The 20,183-nt window shown below is 41.0% G+C and overlaps 1 protein-coding gene across 3 annotated transcripts in view; it reads left to right on the top strand.

The window, feature by feature from the left end:
• The window catches only part of Mctp2 (multiple C2 and transmembrane domain containing 2), a 232,795-nt gene that overhangs the window by 83,692 nt on the left and 128,920 nt on the right, over window positions 1–20,183 (top strand). The window contains exons 8-10 of one of the 3 annotated variants that reach the window (XM_087557430.1): window positions 1,293–1,328; window positions 11,811–11,975; window positions 14,226–14,291. In XM_087557430.1, coding sequence (XP_087413556.1) covers window positions 14,227–14,291 — 65 coding nt within the window. In that variant the 5' untranslated portion in view covers window positions 1,293–1,328; window positions 11,811–11,975; window position 14,226. 3 annotated transcript variants of the gene reach the window in all.

The following is a 20,183-nucleotide window of genomic DNA, read 5'->3' as shown; positions in this document are numbered from 1 at the left end:
ACATTAATAACCTAACCTATTTTATCTTCTGTGATTGCTACAGAAAATCCAAGTGAAAAAAGACCTAGTAGTTTTATGCCCCTTCGAGGTTGTCATTAATTTCAGTGACTTGATTAAGTGAAAATACTTGATACTTTAATTGGGGAAATACCTGAATATTTTATTTTAAAGCCTGGTTGTAGCACCTGGCACTATGGTCAGGTGCACAATGATGAGTTGCCATTGCTCCAGGACAACGAGAGCCTCAGGGTCTCCCTGTTTTGCCCTAGCTGCTGCGAGTGAAACAGAAGTGAACTTCTCTTGCCTGTTGTTCTTTCTCAGGTTTTCTCTTGATTGAGGAGACACATCAGCTAAGTGTATACGCCATTTACCTGTATCTTTTCTATTCCTTGAGCATTATAGTAGATGTGGTCAGCTTGATTAGATATATAATTTAATTGCAGTATCACGAGTTTTGCCACACTTTAACGGCAGGAAGCTAGTGAGTCAGCCAGAGCAGAGCACCGTGTTAGTGGATACTGACTTGGGAAAGGAGAAGGGTTTTCCTGAAAGGAAATTTCAACTGTGCATAAACTTGGGCAGACTTTTCAGGACAAAGGAGGGATTAGAAGAAGAATGTTATGAAATGTGTTGACCTTCAACCTTTTTTTCTTTCTTCACACATTTGCTTGATCAATCAACTAAGTTAATTTAATTGGACAATAATGATTCTAAAGTTCTTTTTTAGTATTTTCTAATTAGTTTATAAAATGCCAGATTTCCATGTGGCATAAGTTCTGCATACTTTCCTGTTATTTTGACTATCAAGATTTAACCTTTGAAAACAAAAGAATTATGTTTTCTATAACTAAATTTATGGATGACCTAAACATGAACTGACATTAGTTAAGAATTTACAAACAGTTTTACAGTGCTCCCAAAGCATTGTCAGTAGAAGAAATCTGATATCCTCCTTTTTGAAGATTTATTATACTATTATACTATTGCATTTATTTAAAAAAATGTACTTACTGAGATTGAATGGTATTTGTCTGCCAATGCTGATCCATTCTGAATACTCTGAGGAAATGATTAGTACAGTGGCCTAAGTGTGATATTTCTTTGTTTCTAATTTATTTTTTACACAGCTTAGTTTTTTTATGGGGAGTGGGGTGATGGGTAATGCTAACTTTCAGATTTGGGAGTAATAATGTGAATATAATCTGCATTCTATGGACTGTAAAGTACTTTAACTGCGATATTAATGATCCAATGTTTCTCTTTCATTTTGATATCTTCACTATACATTGAAGCGTTGGTCAAATCGGAAGCGGTTAAGTGCCAGCAAGGTAAATTTGCTTGTTTTTGTCTTTATATAATTTGGATAAAACTTCATATTTTTGATAAATATATCCATATGTATGTAGATATGTGTGTGTGTATATATATATATACACACATACACACGTATATGCTCAGACTTGATTTGTAACAGCATTCTTTGCTTCTTACTGTTTTAATAAATAAAGAGCGAAGGACCTTTCTTTAGAGTTTCATTAAGTTAGGGCATGACCAGATGTTGGAACTTGTGCTTGTTTGAGTGGTGACATTTTATATGTACCGGGCATGTTAGAATTTTACACTTCATTAAGCTTGGAACACTTAGAATGTGGCATGGTTAGCTGCTGTCCCTTCAGGAAGTTTTGCGTGAGAAGCTAATGTGAATGCTTCAGAGGCCAGGAGAAGACTGGCAGAATCCCTGGTAGCCTTTGAAAGTCTCAGTCATATATTCTGGAGCAAAACTGTTTCTCAATTGATAAGTAGAAATATTCCTTCGTGAAGTGCTGGTGGGTTATAGATCATTAATATATCTAAACGGTTGTATGGTGTTTTGCAGCTTATGCAAGTAGGAATACCAAAGAAAGAGCTTGGAACTTAATTTTTTAATATGTTAATAAATTACAAAAATTGTAAATTAGGAAACTAAATGGGAAAATTATTTTAAAAGTAATCCCTCCAAGTATCGTTAACTTAAACTAGCAACTCTTGCTTCTTTATCGAGAGATCTAGAATTCTAGTTAAATGATGTAGTACTTTAGGCTTTTTGTCGAATTTGATTTTGGAATGTTGGGGCTAATTCATACCTGTGGTAGAAAGAGGTTCTGTAGGCAATCACTTGAATAAACATGTGTGTGTGTGTGTGTGTGTGTGTGTGTGTGTGTGTGTGTGTGTGTGCATGTGCAATTTCTAATTATAAGTACACAACACCTCAGTTGAATATTTCTCTATACAATATGGAGTCTGCATCCAAATCCAGAATTCTTAATATTTTTGAGAGGAAGGGAGACACAGAGAGAGGGAGAAACAGAGACACAGAAAGACAGAGAGATATATAGTGAATAAGACTCTCTTGCTTCAGAAATCGGAAGGTGCCACGGATCTGACGGCACATACTGCGTTTCTGCATTTCAAACGTGTTAACAGAATTATGAAAAGATAATTGGTCCTCCTCCCACCTCGCTAGTTTCCTTGCACTCTGGTCCGCGTTCAGAAACAGAAGAGGGCATGATTAACAATGGTACGCTGCCATCTCAGACTTCCTCCACCTTTGCCTTATTCCTGTACAGTCACTAGAGGGTAGGAGAACATCATTTCTCACCGGAGAAGGGAGTCCACTCTCGCTCTCTGTATTAGGAGTTGCCGTAACCACCCGGAGCAGTAAAGTTTCCCAGAATGCCTTGGTGAAGCCTGACAAAGCAGTATTTTCTCCTTTATTGATTCGGCTACTGCACTAAAACACCGGTACTGTACATCAATAACCATCTTTACTTAGGGAGCTTCGGTCTGTGGAAGAGCACTGGCAGTTTGTAGGAGAACATAAAGGCGAGAAACAGAAATTGTGAGCCTGGGGAATATTGGAGTCTAGGGAGGACGGGAGAGGTTATGGAACAATGGCCGAAGGAATGAAGAGGGGTAGGAAAAATGTCGACGGCTTGGATAAAGATATCAAAAATATGAAGGGGACAGGGGATCCAGAGAGCCGTATTTATATATAGACACGACAGGGTTATGTGTTGAGGCTGAGCTGCGGGTCTTATTTTTTCTCTTACTTTCTGGAATTTTGACTTCAGAGTGTGCTGGGCTCAGGAATGTAATAAATGCCCAAAGCCAGTACATATGTTTAGTAACATTCCAGACAAATAAAAATGTGATGAACATGAGAGATATTCACGTGTGAGACATGAAGATAATGCACTGGTGAACACTCAACGGTGATGTCGCTTTCTTTGCGTCACAAAGTATGCAGTTTAAGGAGGAAACTGAGATAGCTTGTAAATTGTCTTATGAAAAAGAGTCACCTGAGAATTATACGCCCACTGCCATTAACAGTATAAACGTGGATAAAATTCCCTGATGCTATCCCCTTGGATATTTTAAACCACAAATGTCTTTAATTATTTAAAAATATTTTGTATGCATAAATGTTTGCTGCATGCATACCTATGTGACACATGCAGGCCTGCTGCTTCTGGAATCCAAGGGAAGGAGTTGGATCCCTTGGACCAGGAGTTACAGATGGCTGTGTGCGGCCACGGAGATGCTCGGTTTTGAACTTGGAGGCTCTAGAAGAATGGTTTTCTACCTGTGGGTCGCCACCCCTAGAGGAGTGTATATCACATATCGGATATTTATACTTTGACCCATCACAGTAGAAAATTTGTAGGGCCATAGCCACAAAATAATTTTGTTATTGGGGCTTACTATAACATAAGAAACCGTATTAAAGGATTGCACTGCTAGGAAGGTTGAGAACCACTGCTCTGCAAGAACAGCCAGTACTCTTAGCTTCTAAACCATTTCACCACCCCATACAAACTTTCTTAGGATTTTAACATTATATTCAATGTTTGGAAAATGTCTGATATGAAGGTGACTTTGCAGTGAATATTGAAAAATACACTTCTGTGCCACCTATAGTAGCACCGGGATTTTAACCTCAGTCTGATTTTGACAATGCCTTTATTTAGATGATTGGTTCTCTTTCTTTATAACTTTTGTATTTTGGGGATTGCCTCAAATGTTCCTGAGTAAGAGTGTCTTCGTGGCATGTTTTAAAATGTATCTTTGATATTTTGCCCTAGATTTCAATGCTGTAGGTATAGAAGAGTGGCTTTTTAAGATAGGCTTAGCTTCCATCCAGAAAATCTTTTAAAATGACCACTGAATGGAGGAATTGGGGTTTCATATAATAGATCACAGACTGGCATCTACTTCTTTTTTCCATTTCTGCTGTACAGTAGTCATTGTGGCCAGGGCTGCTCCGAGACTCACTTGGGTGCCTTGTGATACCTGTTGCAGCTCTACGTAAGAATACTCACAGCAGTTCTGACCCCCACACAGTTTAATGCAAGAGGGGGGACACAGGGTAACTAGAGATGGGGATAAAATATTCATGGCGGTGCATAGAAAGCTTGTAGCTCTAGTCTTTCTCTGTCTCTCTCTTTGTCTCTGTCTCTCTCTCGTGCATGCTCATGCGCACACACCCCCAACCCCACCCCACACACTCACATATACCCACAGTTGTGGGGAGGGCTCTCCTCATCTGGTCTGTAAAGATGTCTGAACACATGTTCCTTCAGCTATGGATTTCCTGTGCCTTCCACGCATTTCCATTTGGACGAGTAGGACCCCTGCCATGTCTCTTTCTTGACCTCTTGATTCACACATTAAAATGTCAGCTATCAGAGATAAGAGAGGACCCACACTAGTATAACATTTTTATCGTCTGTTATGATATTACTTGCCTAGTAGTGCCAACTTCGGGCCCCTTTGGCTTTGTCAACTTTTATTGCAGTTTCTGTGTGTTATTGTGGAGGCTGAGCTCTGTGGGCTACACTTTCTAGGTCCCCTTAATCATCTGTGCTCCAGCTGGATCAGTACGGGAGAGAAATTGGCATAGAGCTTCTTTGCTATAGAAGAACTGGGGGAGGCTAGTAAAAGAATTTGAAGGGACCTCTGCCTGCCTGTCTGCCTGCCTGTCTGCCTATTGTCTGTCTGACGAAACCTCACCCGGGAAGAGGAGCGAGTTTAATGGATGCTTTGTCTGTTGGTAGTTAGGGTAAAAAAGAAAAGTTTCTACCCAAATGGTAGTGTCTCTCCATCGACTGGATAAACAGGTCTTACCGTACACATCTCTATGTGAACTCCCTATGCCTTATGGGTATGTGAACCTGGAAGTAGTGTGAAGGAGTCCCTGATACAGGAAGAAACATTCAGGAGGTCTGGGGCACTGTGTGTTTCCTGGCACACTCTGGTGAGCAGCGTGCTTTCGGTTGGTTCATTTACTCATTTTCATTTGCACACGTCCTTCAGTGTCTGCTCATAGTAACACAGTTGCTCTAAATGCTATATTTGGTTAAACTCACCTGCTTAGAATTGTATGTTAGACTGTCAGATACATCTTTGTTCAAAAATCTGTGTCTCTGTCTCTCTGTCTCCTTCTCTCTGCATGTCTGTTGTTTATATTTAAATCTAGTAGATCTATGTTTTTCTGTCTTATTCTCCAAAGTATGTATTATCTGTCATTTAGCACTCTCTTTATTATTTTTTTAAATTGTTAACTCTTGGTGCTAGGAATAGAACTCCGGGTCTTAGGCTAAACACATGCTCTATCACTGAGCTCCCACCCTTGCCCTGTCTCTGTCTATTTGCTGTCTGCTGTCTGTAAGTCTAGATGTGGTCCTGCATAGACTCATGTTGAGTGTTTCAACCCTGACCCTTCTGCTGCCTTTTAAGAAGCTGAGGTCAACATGAAACAGGGCACAGTGACTTCTGGGATTTTCCTGCTTTCTGAAAGCTGTGGCCATGTTCAGGTCAGACTGTCAAGTCGCTAGAGCTCTGTAAGTTTCTATGTGCTCTGGGGCAGAGAGTCAGGGCACCATCTTCCTAGCCTTCTGACCATTTCTGTCTCCTCAGTAGCAGTAGACTCAGTCTTAGACCAAAATTTGTCATGGCGCGTTATCTTATAGTGGGAATGCTGCCCTGGAGTGTAAGTGTGAATTAGAGAATTTGAGTGTGTGGGATGAATGGGTCTGCAGGGCCGGATAGCGAGACCATCTCCTAGTCCTGCACAGGAGTAGGGAGAGGCCCAAGGTTTTGCACAGGGAAGCTTTTGGGAAGACTGGAGTGTCCGAGTAAATGAGACACAGTGGCATTCAAATTAATGGAGCCACTGGAAAGAGCCAGAGATCATATTATGGTTCAAGCAACCTGTTCCTAAACATAACTCCTGAACGAGACACATTTGGAAATTTTTGTAATAATTTTTAAAGTCTATTTGAAAACTCTTTGTGCTTGTTAGATTTGAGACAAGTTTTTACCATACATCTGTGAGTAACTTAAAACCCATTCTGTAGCTGAAATTGGCCTCAAATGTGTACTGCTCAGCCTACTTCAGTTTCCTCCCCACCTCACCACAAAGATTGAGAATTATGGGCATTGCACTGCCTTGCTCAGTTTAGATGCAATTCCTTAATTCCTTGGTAATAATAGACAGTGTATTTTTCTTGTCCCAAATTTACAGTCATTGGCCACATACAGTACTAGTCTATTTATTAAATCTTTTCTTAACTTGCTTTTTATTTTTCACATATAAAACATGAGTGATGAAATTTCCTTATAGCTAAGAAGATAAGATAAAGACAGTACTTCTAAAACTCTAGACACAGACAGTGTTTGTATCATCGGGACTTTTGATACAAGTACATCTACATATATAAATCTCTTGTTCTATGTACACGTATGTGTGGGAAACAGAAAGTTTTCTTTTCTTCTTAGTTGAGGATTTTATGTGGTCCTGGCAGTGCTTATGGCCCAGGACCCTCTTTGGATGATGTAAGGAGTAGCAGAGGAGGGGGCTGTTCTAGAAACTGGCTCCATGCTTGTGTAGATCTGCTCTCACTGTACTGTAAAAGTGTTGACAGGAAACAGTAGTTTGGCATGTTGAAAACACTTGAAAGGAATATTTCAGTGAAGGCTTTTATAGCCTGGGTGCTTTTCTTCAGCTTTGCAAAGGAATGGTCAACAGAGGTGGAGCCCCACTTTACTAGTCAATTTTCAGACAGTGGTGGTTGAATTTTTAGTTTTTTCCCCCAATGCATTTGCTTCTGTTGGCTACCTGTGTTGTCACAGAGACTTTAGAACCATAATGGGGAGATAGGATGTGTTGGCAACTCCAGACTCTTCCATTGCCATTTATGCTTGTTTATTCTGTGTGGTATTTATATATGTGTGTGACTGGTGTGTGTGTGTGTGTGTGTGTGTGTGTGTGTGTGTGTGTCTGTGTCTGTGTCTGTGTCTGTGTCTGTGTGGAGCTCTGAGGAAACCCTTGGCTATCCTGCCTTATCAATCTCTGCCTTATTCCTTAAGAGAGGGGGATTCACTGAGCCTAGAGCTAATCTTTTGACCTAAACTGGCTGGCAATTTACCTCCAACCATTTTTCTCTCTTCATCTACACTCACACTGCTAACAAACAGATACTCATGGCCATGCCTGGCTTTTTATGTGGGTGCTGTGCTGGGTGATCCAAACTTCTGTCTGTATACTGTCAACAACTGAATCATCCCTGCAGACCCTTATCCTCTTGTATCTTTAAATCTCTTTTCTTCATCCTTTTGTTTCTTCTCTTTTATTTTCTGGTATCCATTTGCATGTTCCATTCTGAGACTTGGAGGGTACAGTTGAACGTAGTCTTTCTATTGATGGCCACAGACCTCCTTCCTAACTCCTAACATCATGGTCTAGCTTGATGTCACCAGGTTACAAATCATTATATGAACCCTGTGGTTCATTCTCACTTTGAGAATCCACACCTGTATGATAACCTTTTAAGATTCTGAAATGAATCTTGACACCTCCTGAAGTGAGCAGAATTTCCCATAGCATACACACTTCTTTTCTTCTAGCTGTGCCTGGGTATAGGATTATGGTAACTTAGAAGAAAAGAAATTATTGGAGGAGGGTTTGTTTCATTTGCATGAAAATCAGTATGCTCAATAAGCTGAGGACCAAACCCTGTCTTTATTTTTGTATTAATAATTGACGAATGTGCTTTCAATGGCCATCACTTTTTTCTTCTAAGAAGAATGAGTGTAGTTCATGTGGAGTGGGGACCCAGACACAGAGAGATGAATGGATTGCATAGAAATACTAAAAGGTTCTGATCCTTGGGGAGGAAGGAGGAAAATAACAGAACCCTGATGCACTATATTTTATCCCTCCTGTCTGGGGAGGAATTAGGGTCAGGACCCAGAAACTTTGCTCTATCAGCTGGTGTTTGTTTCAGCTCAGGTGGGGTGGGTTTCCCCTTTGATGGGTCATTTCCTCCTTGCCTATCGTATTCCAGGCTGCATTAAGATGACAAATCTCCCTCATAGGCAGGGACAGAGACACTGGAGTGTTCAGCTAACTGAGGGAGTGCAGATGAGTCAATTTATTGTGGGGAGAAAAGGGATGTTTGAAGATCAGAATAAATTTCACTAACCTGGCCGTGCAGTAGAGTACACACTGGATGTCTCTGTCTGTCTGTCTGTCTGTCTGTCTGTCTCTCTCTCTCTCTCTCTCTGTCTCTCTGTCTCTGTCTCTGTCTCTCTCTTTCTCTCTCTCTCTCTCTTTCCAGGAAAGAATACTGAAGAAAATATAAACAATGCCTTTAGATCACACACAATTACATAGATGTAGTTTGCAGGTGAAAGGTTTTTTTAAGATCAAATGAGTAGAATAAAAGTCATACTTTCTTTTCTATTTGTGAACTATGCAATAAATAATTCTCTTCTCCCACCCTGCCTTTAGGAGGGATGGGAGAAAGAAAAGAAAACTTGGCCAGTGAATGAGCAAGTCTATCAGATCAAACATGACTGCGTTAAATACTAAAATGTTCAAAGTCCGACTGAGATAGATAAAGGCTTTGATGGAAAGAGGATATTTCCCAGGGACATTACAAGCCATAATCCAGATGTTATGGTGTAACACAACGAGTGTCCATGGATAGATCAGGAGCTTCAGCCAAGCCCTGCCTGATGCAGGCCTCCGCTTTGCCCTCCCATGCTGTTCTGCCATATGGAACCCATCTCCAGCCTCCTTAATAACCAGCTTTGGATTCCATTTTCAGAGAGCTCACAGAGCTAAGTGGGGCTGCTTTATAGACAAGTTAGATAGAGGCCTTTCCAAGGTAAACATCCAATTTGAAATTAGGACATACCGCACTGCAAAATTATTTTAGGGCATATTTCATGGACATGCTGCCATTTTTCTTAGGCAATTGCCAGACTGTAGGATGCCCTTTGATCCTTTGTGGACATTACTCCCCGTTTTATAAAAGGGATTTTGAAATAGTTGCAGCGTTGAGGGAGGAATATATCTGTCGGAACTTTTGAAGCATGGCCGTGGGACCGGTCTTGCTTTAGCTCGTTGGTTAGGAGTCAAACTTTTAAGAAGAAGAAGAAGAAAAAAAAGCCAGCAAAGGAGGGAATTATAGCAGGACTTATGAATCAAAATCTCATTTTTTCCTTTAAAAGCAGACATTTCAACCCACGTACTCAAAAGCTAAAAACAGTGTAAATGTATATTCTGTGTTTGTATGTAGATCTGTAGATGAGGACACACATAGATGCATGTCTGTGTTGTGTGGGGTGTTTGTGATGTAATTTTAACAAAGTCATTTAATTTAAACTACTTTGCATCTGTTATTATGATAATTAGGGTTAAGAAATAATCTTTGTCTTCTTAGAGAAGAGTTTCGCTTTCATTGTTTTCCATTTGCATGCTCTGGTCTGCATTCAAAGCTCAAAATTATTCTCTTTCTCTTTCTCTTACATACACACACACACACACACAGACACACACACACACATGCATGGAAGAAAATCATTATGATAATCATGGATAAAAGTTAGGAGTATGTCCTTCTATACAAGTACTTTTGTTTAATGTTAACACAGAATTGTCAGCAAAATATCCAGAATGATACATCATTTCTTGAGAATGATGGAGTAACACAGTTGGATCAAGTAAGATCATATACTGTTAATACAGACCTGACCTACTACTCGTTAGGATGTATTATGACTACCTGTTGTTTGAGGGAATTGGGGTCTAAATGAACACAAAGACACAGTAAGCAGATGATAGGAATGGGCTACACAGGGCTAGCAGCGCATTGCTTTCTCCTGATACTCAATTCCATTGACATTCTCCAGTCCAGGGAGCCTTTCCTCTTAACAGAAAGACGTGCTCGTTCCACTTCACTTATCAAGCAGAATTTGGCGATGAAGTCTGACAACCGATCGCAGTGTGTGGACCAGGTGGAAATCCTAACTCAAAACCACTAAGTGTGAAGAGACCACTGAGGGACGAGGGCTATGAGAGCCCCACAGGGTGCTGCGCAATGCTAAAGGGAGGAGGATGGTTTCTTTTGTGGAGTGTCATGGTGGCATTTTTGGCTCTGTAGAAACAAGTATGGATTTCTCACTAAAATGTCGTAGGGAGACATGATGAAGGGAGGGATGGAATGGGATTGGTGGGAATTCGGATGCTGTGAGTGAGGGCATGGACATTCGCTCTACTGCTTAGTTATTCCGTTTAATTTTGTGGGAGCTGACAAGGTGCAAAATGGGGGTTAGTTTAGGAAAAGTGCAGCCATCATCTCTATTATTTCAAAATAGATTTCTGTCTTCTCTTTATATTGTGTTCAAGGATTATATAAATAAAATCTTTTAGACAAAGACAGACAATAGATTGAATTACCTCATCCTTCTGGTCTTCAGGGACTTGGAAATGGATTTTATAGTCTCCTTCCCATCCCATCCCGTCCACCTCGTTCTCTAGAGTCACACACCCTATTTGGCTGGCTAGGTCACCATGAGCTACACTTTGAGCTGTGGCTCCTCTCACTGGCATAGGGCTTTTAAAAGTGCTAGCCTAAAGAATGAGGGGGAGACAGGATACATTTAAATGGGAGAGATAAAATTCACAGTCACTATTGTTTCATTCCCCAGAAGTGTTTTGTCTCTTAGTGCTCTGTTTTCAAAAATGACTTTCTCCTCTTCAAACTACTCAAACATCCAAACCCCAAGTTCAAGGAGTTTTATGCAAGAGCTCACTAGTGTTAGCATTCTGTCGAAGCTCCACCCCCACAGTTACCTGGCAACGGCAGACATGCCTGACTCTACAAAAGGGGCTGCTTGCTCCCTCCTCCTCTCTTGCTCTCTTGCTCTTCCCCTCCTCCCCCTTTATTCCTTATCTCCCCATTTCCCTTCCATCCTTCTGCTCATGGTCAGCCTCTCCTCTACTTTTCCTCTCTGTCTGTCTGTTTTATCTCCTCCCACACCCCCCCTCTCTCACCCATGCTACCCTCTTAACTCCCCTCCCCATTCTATGCCATACCATCACATGGCTGGTCCCTCAAGCGGAAGGGCTGTCTCCTCATGGGCCCACTGAGGCACCCCCTTCCCCATATCTGACTACACCTCCATAGAACATAAACCACCCCCTCCTTACCTTCTTATAAACCCAACAACCAGAGTGGGAGACCAAAGCCACCAAGACCAGAGCCCAAGCCACATATTGCTTGCATCCATCTTTTGCTATAGTGGAAGCAACTCACAGAATGGGGAGCCTGGCTTTGCAAAACCTAGGAATTCTAATGCTTTCCCCCAAGCCCGAAGGACTTCAGACTGAAAGTGGGTGGGCTGTAATTTCTGTGTCTGTGTCTGCCAGACTCACTCTGAGGAGCAACCAACATTTACTTGTTTGTTTGTTTGTTTGTTTATAGTCCTCCTTGATCCGCAACTTACGCCTCTCAGAGTCCCTGCGGAAGAACCAGCTCTGGAATGGGATTATAAGCATAACTCTGTTGGAAGGGAAGAATGTCTCAGGAGGCAACATGACAGAGATGTTTGTCCAGTTAAAACTGGGAGAACAGAGGTACAAAAGCAAGGTAAGTTCTGTTAATTCCACAAGGGAGGACATCATCTTTCTGAGCAAAAAAGATGAAAAATCTTCCCACTCTAAATTTCTCAAGAGTGGAGTCAACTAACATTAACCCTCGCCCCCCTCCCCAAGCCTTGTTAAATAGAATCTCGGAAAACAAGGCACTAGTCTAGCCGCACCAAACTACACTGGGTGTTGCTTAGTGTAATCCATTTCCACGTCCATTTGGAGATAGGGAAAACTTAGCAACCCATGGCTCTGCATGCATAACATCTTCAGTTTGAGAATAAGCAGTGTGGGCTTTGGAGACAGCAGGGGATGGGTAGATGAGTGTTCTTCATAGCTCTGGAGAAAAAGCAGGTTTCTACTTGAGAAAATTAAAATGTTGGAGGGAAGTAAAACATAGTAAAACATTGCACGTCCTGTTTTATCCTTCCCTTGTTTGTCTGCACACCAAAACTCGACCTGATGTTTCTGAGTTTTGCTGATTTTTGTTGTTTTCTTTTTTGTTTTTGTTTAAAAACAAACAACAGCAACAATACCCAACTGCATAAAATACTAAAAATAAGTATTTTTTAAAACTGTTTTATAAAAATAGATTGTCTGATCCTGCCAATCCAACCTCCATGTAATTCTTAATCTTAGTAATTTGGTGTGGATTGAATTCAAAAATCATCCTTTTCAAACCATGACAATTAGCTTTTATCTTTTATATAACTATTTTATAACTATTCCTAGGAATAGTTGCCATGCTTTATGAGTTAAAGGGGCTAGGGTAATTGAAAGTTATGCCACATTAAACATTTTTTTTCTAGAAGGTTTGGGATGTGAATGCAAGGGTATCTGCATTGGGGATTTCTGACACCCAGAAAGCAGCTGAGCAGATACAAGCAACTTGGAAAAGGAGTCAGGAATGCAAGCGGCTCTGTGCTGCCCAAATTTCAGTGCAAAAAAAAAAAAAAGAATCCAACATTAGATATCCTCCAAGGCACATAGTGGACGAGAGCATACAAAAAAAATTAAATAAGTGAAGAAAGAAAGAAAGAAAGAAAGAAAATATAAATTACCATGAGTGGGATCTGGGATGTGTGGAGAAGCACCTCAAACAGATCATTTCAGGCAGAACCTGGCACTGAGTATGTGGGGATGATCACTTCCGTCTACTGAATAGTCTTTAGCCAGTCACGGTCAGGCTAAGGATCTGTCGGAAGCTGCTTTATCCCTCCCTGTGAGCACTCAGCTACTCGGTAGGAGGTAATATATAGATTTAGATCAATGTCTGGCATATTCCCTATGGGGAATACTGCATTGAATTTGTATTTCTAAGACATCTTTTTCTCCTTGGAATCTAAGCTCTGTTGTCTGATATAAAAATGGTATAAAAAACCAGGTGCAATGTGTTTATGTGACATGACAACAGCCACGGTGTGTGTGAGCCACTTGCTTATCGTACCTTTTTCTTTTTTTTAGAAATAGTTAGTGCCGATTTCAGTGTTGGTCTGTAGCCTTAGAAGCCAGACTAAGTCACCAATGCTTGAAATATTTATTCACAAAATCATCTCTGTAAAAGAAAGAGAAAATGAAGGTCCCATCAACGAAGCTACACTGTAGGCAATTTGGTCACACTTAGGCACAGAAACATGTGTATGACTTTTCTAAAACTCTTGTTAATGTTTCAATTATGGCAAAATGGAATTTTCTAGTTTTCCTTTTGCCATATTGTTGGGATTTAGTATCTTTGGAATTGAAAACTAGATATATGTTATTACATAGTATAGCGTTCCTACTTAATGTGTCAAGAAGATTTTAATTGAGCCTACATACAGTTTATCTGATGCTTGGGTCTGGTTTAATATACACCATCGCAAACATCACTTGCATTTGACTGGACAGTCAATGCTGTCTTCTGCAGGAATGAGCAATTGACAGCTCTTCATTCACTGCATGATTATGTGGCTTTTATAGTTCCTTATGCTAGTCTTTTTAACTTGATGGAAGAATTGCTGTACTGGGGAGGGGGTCATTTAAAAGAGTAGTCATATTTAGCTAACTCCTGAGTCCATGAGGGTCTCACTAAGAGACCACTCTCATTGTGGTGACTTCCTGACCTGTAGGCATGACATGAATGTGTAGCTGCTGTGGCTGTGACCTACCTTCTGAGAAAGTAAATCCTGTAACTGCATGTTTTCTAGACACTGTGTAAGAGTGAAAATCCGCAGTGGCAGGAACAGTTTGACTTTCACTACTTCTCTGACAGGATGGGCATTTTGGACATTGAAGTGTGGGGAAAGGACAACAAAAAGCATGAGGAGCGACTGGGCACGTGAGTCACTCTGCTACTATTGGGGTGGGAGCTCTTAATTGCATAGGGCTGGCTTTGAAAAATTACCTATTTGTTTGGGTTGAGAGTGGACACCCATATCCTACCCCTAAGAAGCCAGTAGTAAGTTAAGCAGCCACTTAATGTGGAAGGGGTGTTAGTCATGTTTCTAATTGCTCAATGCAATCCAAAATTCATAGTAGGCTTTAAACATAAGCAAACAGACTTCCTCCTCATTTATAGGGAGCTCATTCCAGGAACTCCTGATGATAATAATATACTCAGTGGTTAGAGTGCATGGGAGCCACTCTCAGATCTGCATTCAGATACCTCAGATTTCTGTATTACAAATAATACATGATAGAATGTAAAAACCTATGCAAGTGGTTGTTAGATCCCAAAATGCCTTCTTGTGGTTACTATGGGTATATTCTTTCAACATTTTATTCAAGGTAGGTTGAATCCATATCAAGGTTGGTTGAATGGAGAACCCCTATTCATTCAAAAGGCCCACTGCAGATTGTGAGTCTGGAAATCTCCATAGAAAGTCACATGCTGTCTCAGACCACTGGGACGTATTTGTAAACATGTCCAAGATTTCATTTTCATTTCACAGAGTAATAAAAGAAGGTAAGTTGTTCCCCATGATAAAAAAATGTCAATGTCCTTGCTGGATTTTGTGATAAACTATTATAGAACTGGAAGCAGCCAAAGCTATTCCTTGGTTGTTTACTTTGGACTCTCAACAGCTCAATTGAGGTGGTCACCGATGGGTAACTGATTGTAAGGTCAGGATGACAGTTTCTGACAGGATCGTAGCAAGGAATTCAGTAAAACAACAAGACCATGTCTGTCCTGTAGTAAGTACAAAGGAAATGTGCTAGAAGAAGCTCGCCTCACCTCTGATGTCTGACAGCAGAGCCCCTCAAGCTAGGGAGAGCAAGTTGTCCTTTGACTTGAGAACCACTGAATTCCAGAGCTAGGAACTGGAGTATTAAGGATTCCATCTTTTATATCAAACCATTCCCTTCCGTTCTTCCCCTGGATGCATGATTTATATAGAAATCTTAAATGAGGAACACAAATGTTTAAAAGGGATGACAACAGCTATTTGTTGTCATCTTCTGGCCTGGGACCTGAACTCAAGGCTGTATGCTGACACATGACAAAGATACTTTCCCCTCTCCTATGGAGCCAGTACACCTTGATATTTGGGATCCTGGCCAAGGACAAAGGCTTTTCACTCAAAGCCAAAGATTAAAATAACTGAACTGCTCTCACCCACTCATTTGACAGTGTGGGGGCTGGTGGGAGTGCAGAGAGAACAGTAAGAGGTTCAGAGGGAGACATGGCATGAGGCCCATTAAGCAGTCCTTCAGAGAATGGTCTTTCTCTCTGCAGTTCATGATGCAAGGTGTGGAACCCTGCAATGCAGTGTTAGCCCTTTTTGCTACCTGCATCTCACCATTCCCAAGGTAGCTGCCAGGGGAACTTAGCACCTCTAGAATCCCTCCCTTGTTTCTCAGCACAGCTAACCTGTTGCACGGTGTTCCCTGACGTGTAACAAGACACTTGTAGCAGACTGGCTCTCATTCGCCTGATAGAAGTTACACCCCACAGTTATATGGAGAGAGCATGTGCCTCTGTATATAATGTCTACTTTCCAATATGCATGGTCAAGCATCCACTAAGACTATGGTAGGACTATCTGCCTTGCACTTTGCACCTTCTTTGAGGTGGGTTTGCCTTTCAAGTCTTCTTGTTGCGTACTCAGCTGCCTTGTCTGGTAGGCAGCACTCATGGCTTTGTAAAGTTCACTGGGCCAACAGGTTACATTGCATACCAATCTGGGTCACGTCGCCTAACCCAGATCCAGAAGTTGTGGGCTAATGTTTGACAGTCTCTTCATGTCCAGTTACCAGTCTGATCTTGCTTTTTTTCTCCCCTGATCACACATGGGAACTGAGATGCTGCAGACATTTCTGTCCCTCTAACATCCCCAGCTCTCTGACGTGCCAGAGCTCTGATAATATAGAGGGTGGTAGGATCAGAAAGTCGGGACAAAGGCTAAGTTAGGAAACCCAGAGAACTCGGTGTCCCAACGTGTTATCTGCACAGTGGGCATTTGGGCCTCCCGTGATGAATGGCCCATGGTTATTTTCGTAGGTGCAAATAATATAATGCCTTAAATGTCTCATGTCACTGCATTGTCATGTTTCCGTCACATAATAGGAAACACTTTTTCAAATGAGCGTTATGTGGCTTCTCAGAGACAAAAAATAACCGAAGACGTCCTGTATGGTCTATGCCTTGTCATCTGACTATTCATTTATTATTTTAGCAATTTCCTGTTTGTAACTGAGATGCTTACCTGTCTGCTGATCCTTCTGTCCTTCCTCTTTATGGGTTGGAAAGGACTGGTGTTTCTTTTTTTGGTATCCTTTTCCTTTTTCCCCTCTTACAATGCAAAAAAATAACAAAAGTATCTCTTGGGAGACCCTGCTCTATACAACATTGTCTTGAGGTGCACAGCAAGGTCTTTACACACATAGAATCGGCTTCTTGGGTTTAATGTACATATGATGTCCTGGTATTTCGTAATTCTAATACTTAGGAGAATGTGGAGGGAGGATCATGAGTCTGAGTTTAGCCTAGGCTACACCGCCAAACCCTGTCTTGTAAACAAAAACAAACAAATCTTTATGCCAGCATACAGTTAACTCTGGCAAGTCACTTGTGGGATGCTCCTTGTGAGTTGCTGTTTTCAAATTTTCAATTTAAAAAATTATTTTTTTTCTCTCTCTCTCTGTCTCTCTCTCTCTGTCTCTCTCTCTCTCTCTCTGTGTGTGTGTATGTATGTATGTATGTATGTGTTTGTGTTTGTATGATGTCAGATCATTCACGTAGAAGTCAGAGGATAAGTTTCAGGAGGAGTTGACTCTTTCCTTCTACCATGGATTCACAGGTTAAATTCCGGTCATAAGGCTTGTGCAACAAGTACCTTTAAAGTTCCTATACCTATTGAGCCACCCCACCAACCCAAAATTTCAATATTTTTATCTTCACGGTTTTCTTTCTTTGCAGTGTCACTCTAAAACTTAGCTATTCCTACTTCAACTATTCAAAAATAGAACACTCTCAAGCTGTGTTAACAAATGCTCACTGTCTCCCAAGGCTTACTCTCTATTTTATTTTGGAGAACACAGTCATGTTAACACTTTGAAACCCCTGAAAGGAAATTCTCCTTGGTGAAGCTTCCCATTGTAGGTAGTTTGATATGGTGTAAAAACAACACACTGGGGAGAGGAAGAGTTACTATGTGATTTTGGCACCAAACCTACTGTGTGTCTGACTATTTTGTTTTACAGTGGGATCCATGGCAAACATCCAAGTAAGAAACTGTGGCAATATTCATTGACATTGTCTACAGTGAGCATTATATTACTGTCAATTATTTTCTAATTTTTCTGTGTGGCAAGAATAGATATCTGTAATATTTAAAATGAAAATTATTTAATTCAGGTAAGCTGACTATAACCAGTAAAAGTCACTGTTTTTTCAAAACATAGACATTATTATTATTATTATTATTATTATTATTATTATTATTATTTCTTTATATAAGTGAATGGTGGGCATGTTCAAGAATATTTACTGACTCAAAAAATGAACAGTACAATTTCACATTTACAGATGGTAACCTTTGCTTGTAGGAGCTAGGCTCACACAAACAATGGCACTCTTTAGATCGACTCTTCTCTGCGTGTGTTCTGAGGCTCTCTGGAGTCACCCATAGGTTTTACCCAACCATCAGGAAACTTCAAAGATGGGGTAAGTGGAGCCTCAGAGATGAATATGCTTTCAGAGGAGCCAGCCTCCCTCGAGGACATGCTGCCTACCTCATTGTTTTTTATTGGCAAAGCAACTATAAAAAGAAACCATCAGAACCGTGGCAGGGAGAGTGAACTTTCACAGAAAGGAAGACATAAGTGCAACAGTAACCAGTCCTAGCTATGTGTGCATCCCTTTCAATAAAACTAACAATGCAAGCAAGTGACAAAGCCCAGGAATCCTTCACAGGCCCCCAGCACAGAGTTCCTTGTGAACACTATGCCCCGCTTTTATTTTTGTGCTGAGCATCTCAAGTTTTCCTGCTTGAATGACAATCGTTTTACCCACCCAGCCATCCTCCAGCCCCTGTTGTTAATGAAAGGAAAAAAAAGTATAAAGAACAGATGAATATAAATTATCCATTTTGTGCTGTTTCAAAGGAATCATTTTCTTAATGGATGCGTTCCGTTTCAGCATGATTGGAGGGACTCTGTTTCATAGAATATTGTAAACTTAGTTTGCGAAGGTTGAGAATGAGATTTCGTACTCCTGTTTTGATCTGCCCCACAGTTGCGCCTCAGTCCCAGATGGTGTCTTAAAGTGGCTCTGACAACCTACTGGTTTATTAGTGGCTTTGAGGCAGTGAACAATCCAGGCTGGAATATTTCTCTGGACAAATTGCAGCCCACATCGTTGATCTGCTTTACGGCCAGGCTTGACACATTCACCGTCCCTTCCTGTTCGCCCACTTCCTCAGCCCCTGAGATTTACAGCTTTTCCAACTACAGCACTCTTTCCTGCCCCTTGCATTTAAGTTAAAAGCTGACCAGTCTGTAATATAAAACATGGAATTATGGTAATGAGGGAGAGGTTAAAAGCTATCACGGCAAGTCAGAGTTGGGCCGGTTTGGCTGACTGATAGGGTAAAATTATGTGTTGAATTAAAACATTAAAATGTTGTGGGATTAATGGAGAAAGACAAGAACAGGAGGTCAGAAACAATGCTAAGTCAGCACTTTAACAGCCTGTGGTGAGAAAGGGAAGCTTTAATAAATGTCTGTTGCAAGGAAAAAAATAATAAAAGTAATTTAGTCTCTGTTTCCTTCAGGTAAGTAGAACTGTGGAATTCTCAACCTCAGATCCAGGAAATCCATTTATTTTGGTTGTTTTCTATACAGTGGAAAAATGAAGGCTGTGAAATAATTAACCAAAGAGACAGGTTCTATCGTTTAGGATTTGTGGTGTGTGTAGTTTTTCTTACCCACTGGCAATGATTTGTTTGACCATTTATTTTATTCACCAATACAGGCAACTCTTCAGTGTTAGGCAGGCTTCTAAGCAGTGACGATTCACTACCAAATAACGGAGGTGAATCTCCTGTCCTTTATCATTAAATTTGAGCATCTGCAGTGAGCCTTTTATTGGTGTGAGGACTGTGGGTCCCAGAAACCATACACGTGAACTTGGCCCTCTGACAAAAGTAGACAGCATTCTGGACATAGGGTGACAAACACAGAAATTTGCTAAGAGTCCAAAGGAGGATGGGAAGGCTGGAGTGATGGTGCAGTGGACCCAGTAGTTTGCCACACAGGCATGACAAGTTCAAATCCAATAACCCAGGTAAAGGCCAGAAGCTTGGCACACATACTTAGGAAGTAAGCACAAATCCAGGCAGGTATCCACACAGGATGAGCTCCTTTGTTGTGTAGAAACTTGACAGGGGAGAAGGCTGATGATGGCTCTGGATAAAGTTGGTAGATAGAACAGGGCATGTAGCCAGGGAATGAATCCCTTGTCAAGTGGATGAATGCAGTGGCTTCTCTCTAGGTGTGCATATACCAGTGACCTTTCCGCCTTCATTTCCACAAGATGAATCTTTGAATTGTACCAGTGTTCCTGTCAATTCGATTTGCTAGGATCTGAAGCTGTAATGTGCATTTTCTGAATTCCCATGGATCCTAGGGGTTGAATACCCTGGTTGCCCAAAGAGGGTCATTAACCTTGCACAAAGAGTAAAACACCATACCCAGAGCACAGCAATACTTTCTTAATGCTCGTTAATCA

Source organism: Rattus norvegicus, chromosome 1, assembly GCF_021556685.1.
Source record: "Rattus norvegicus strain SHRSP/BbbUtx chromosome 1, alternate assembly SHRSP_T2T, whole genome shotgun sequence".
In the NCBI taxonomy this organism is placed as follows: Eukaryota; Metazoa; Chordata; class Mammalia; order Rodentia; family Muridae; genus Rattus; species Rattus norvegicus.
This window is presented reverse-complemented; position numbering and strand designations above follow the sequence as displayed.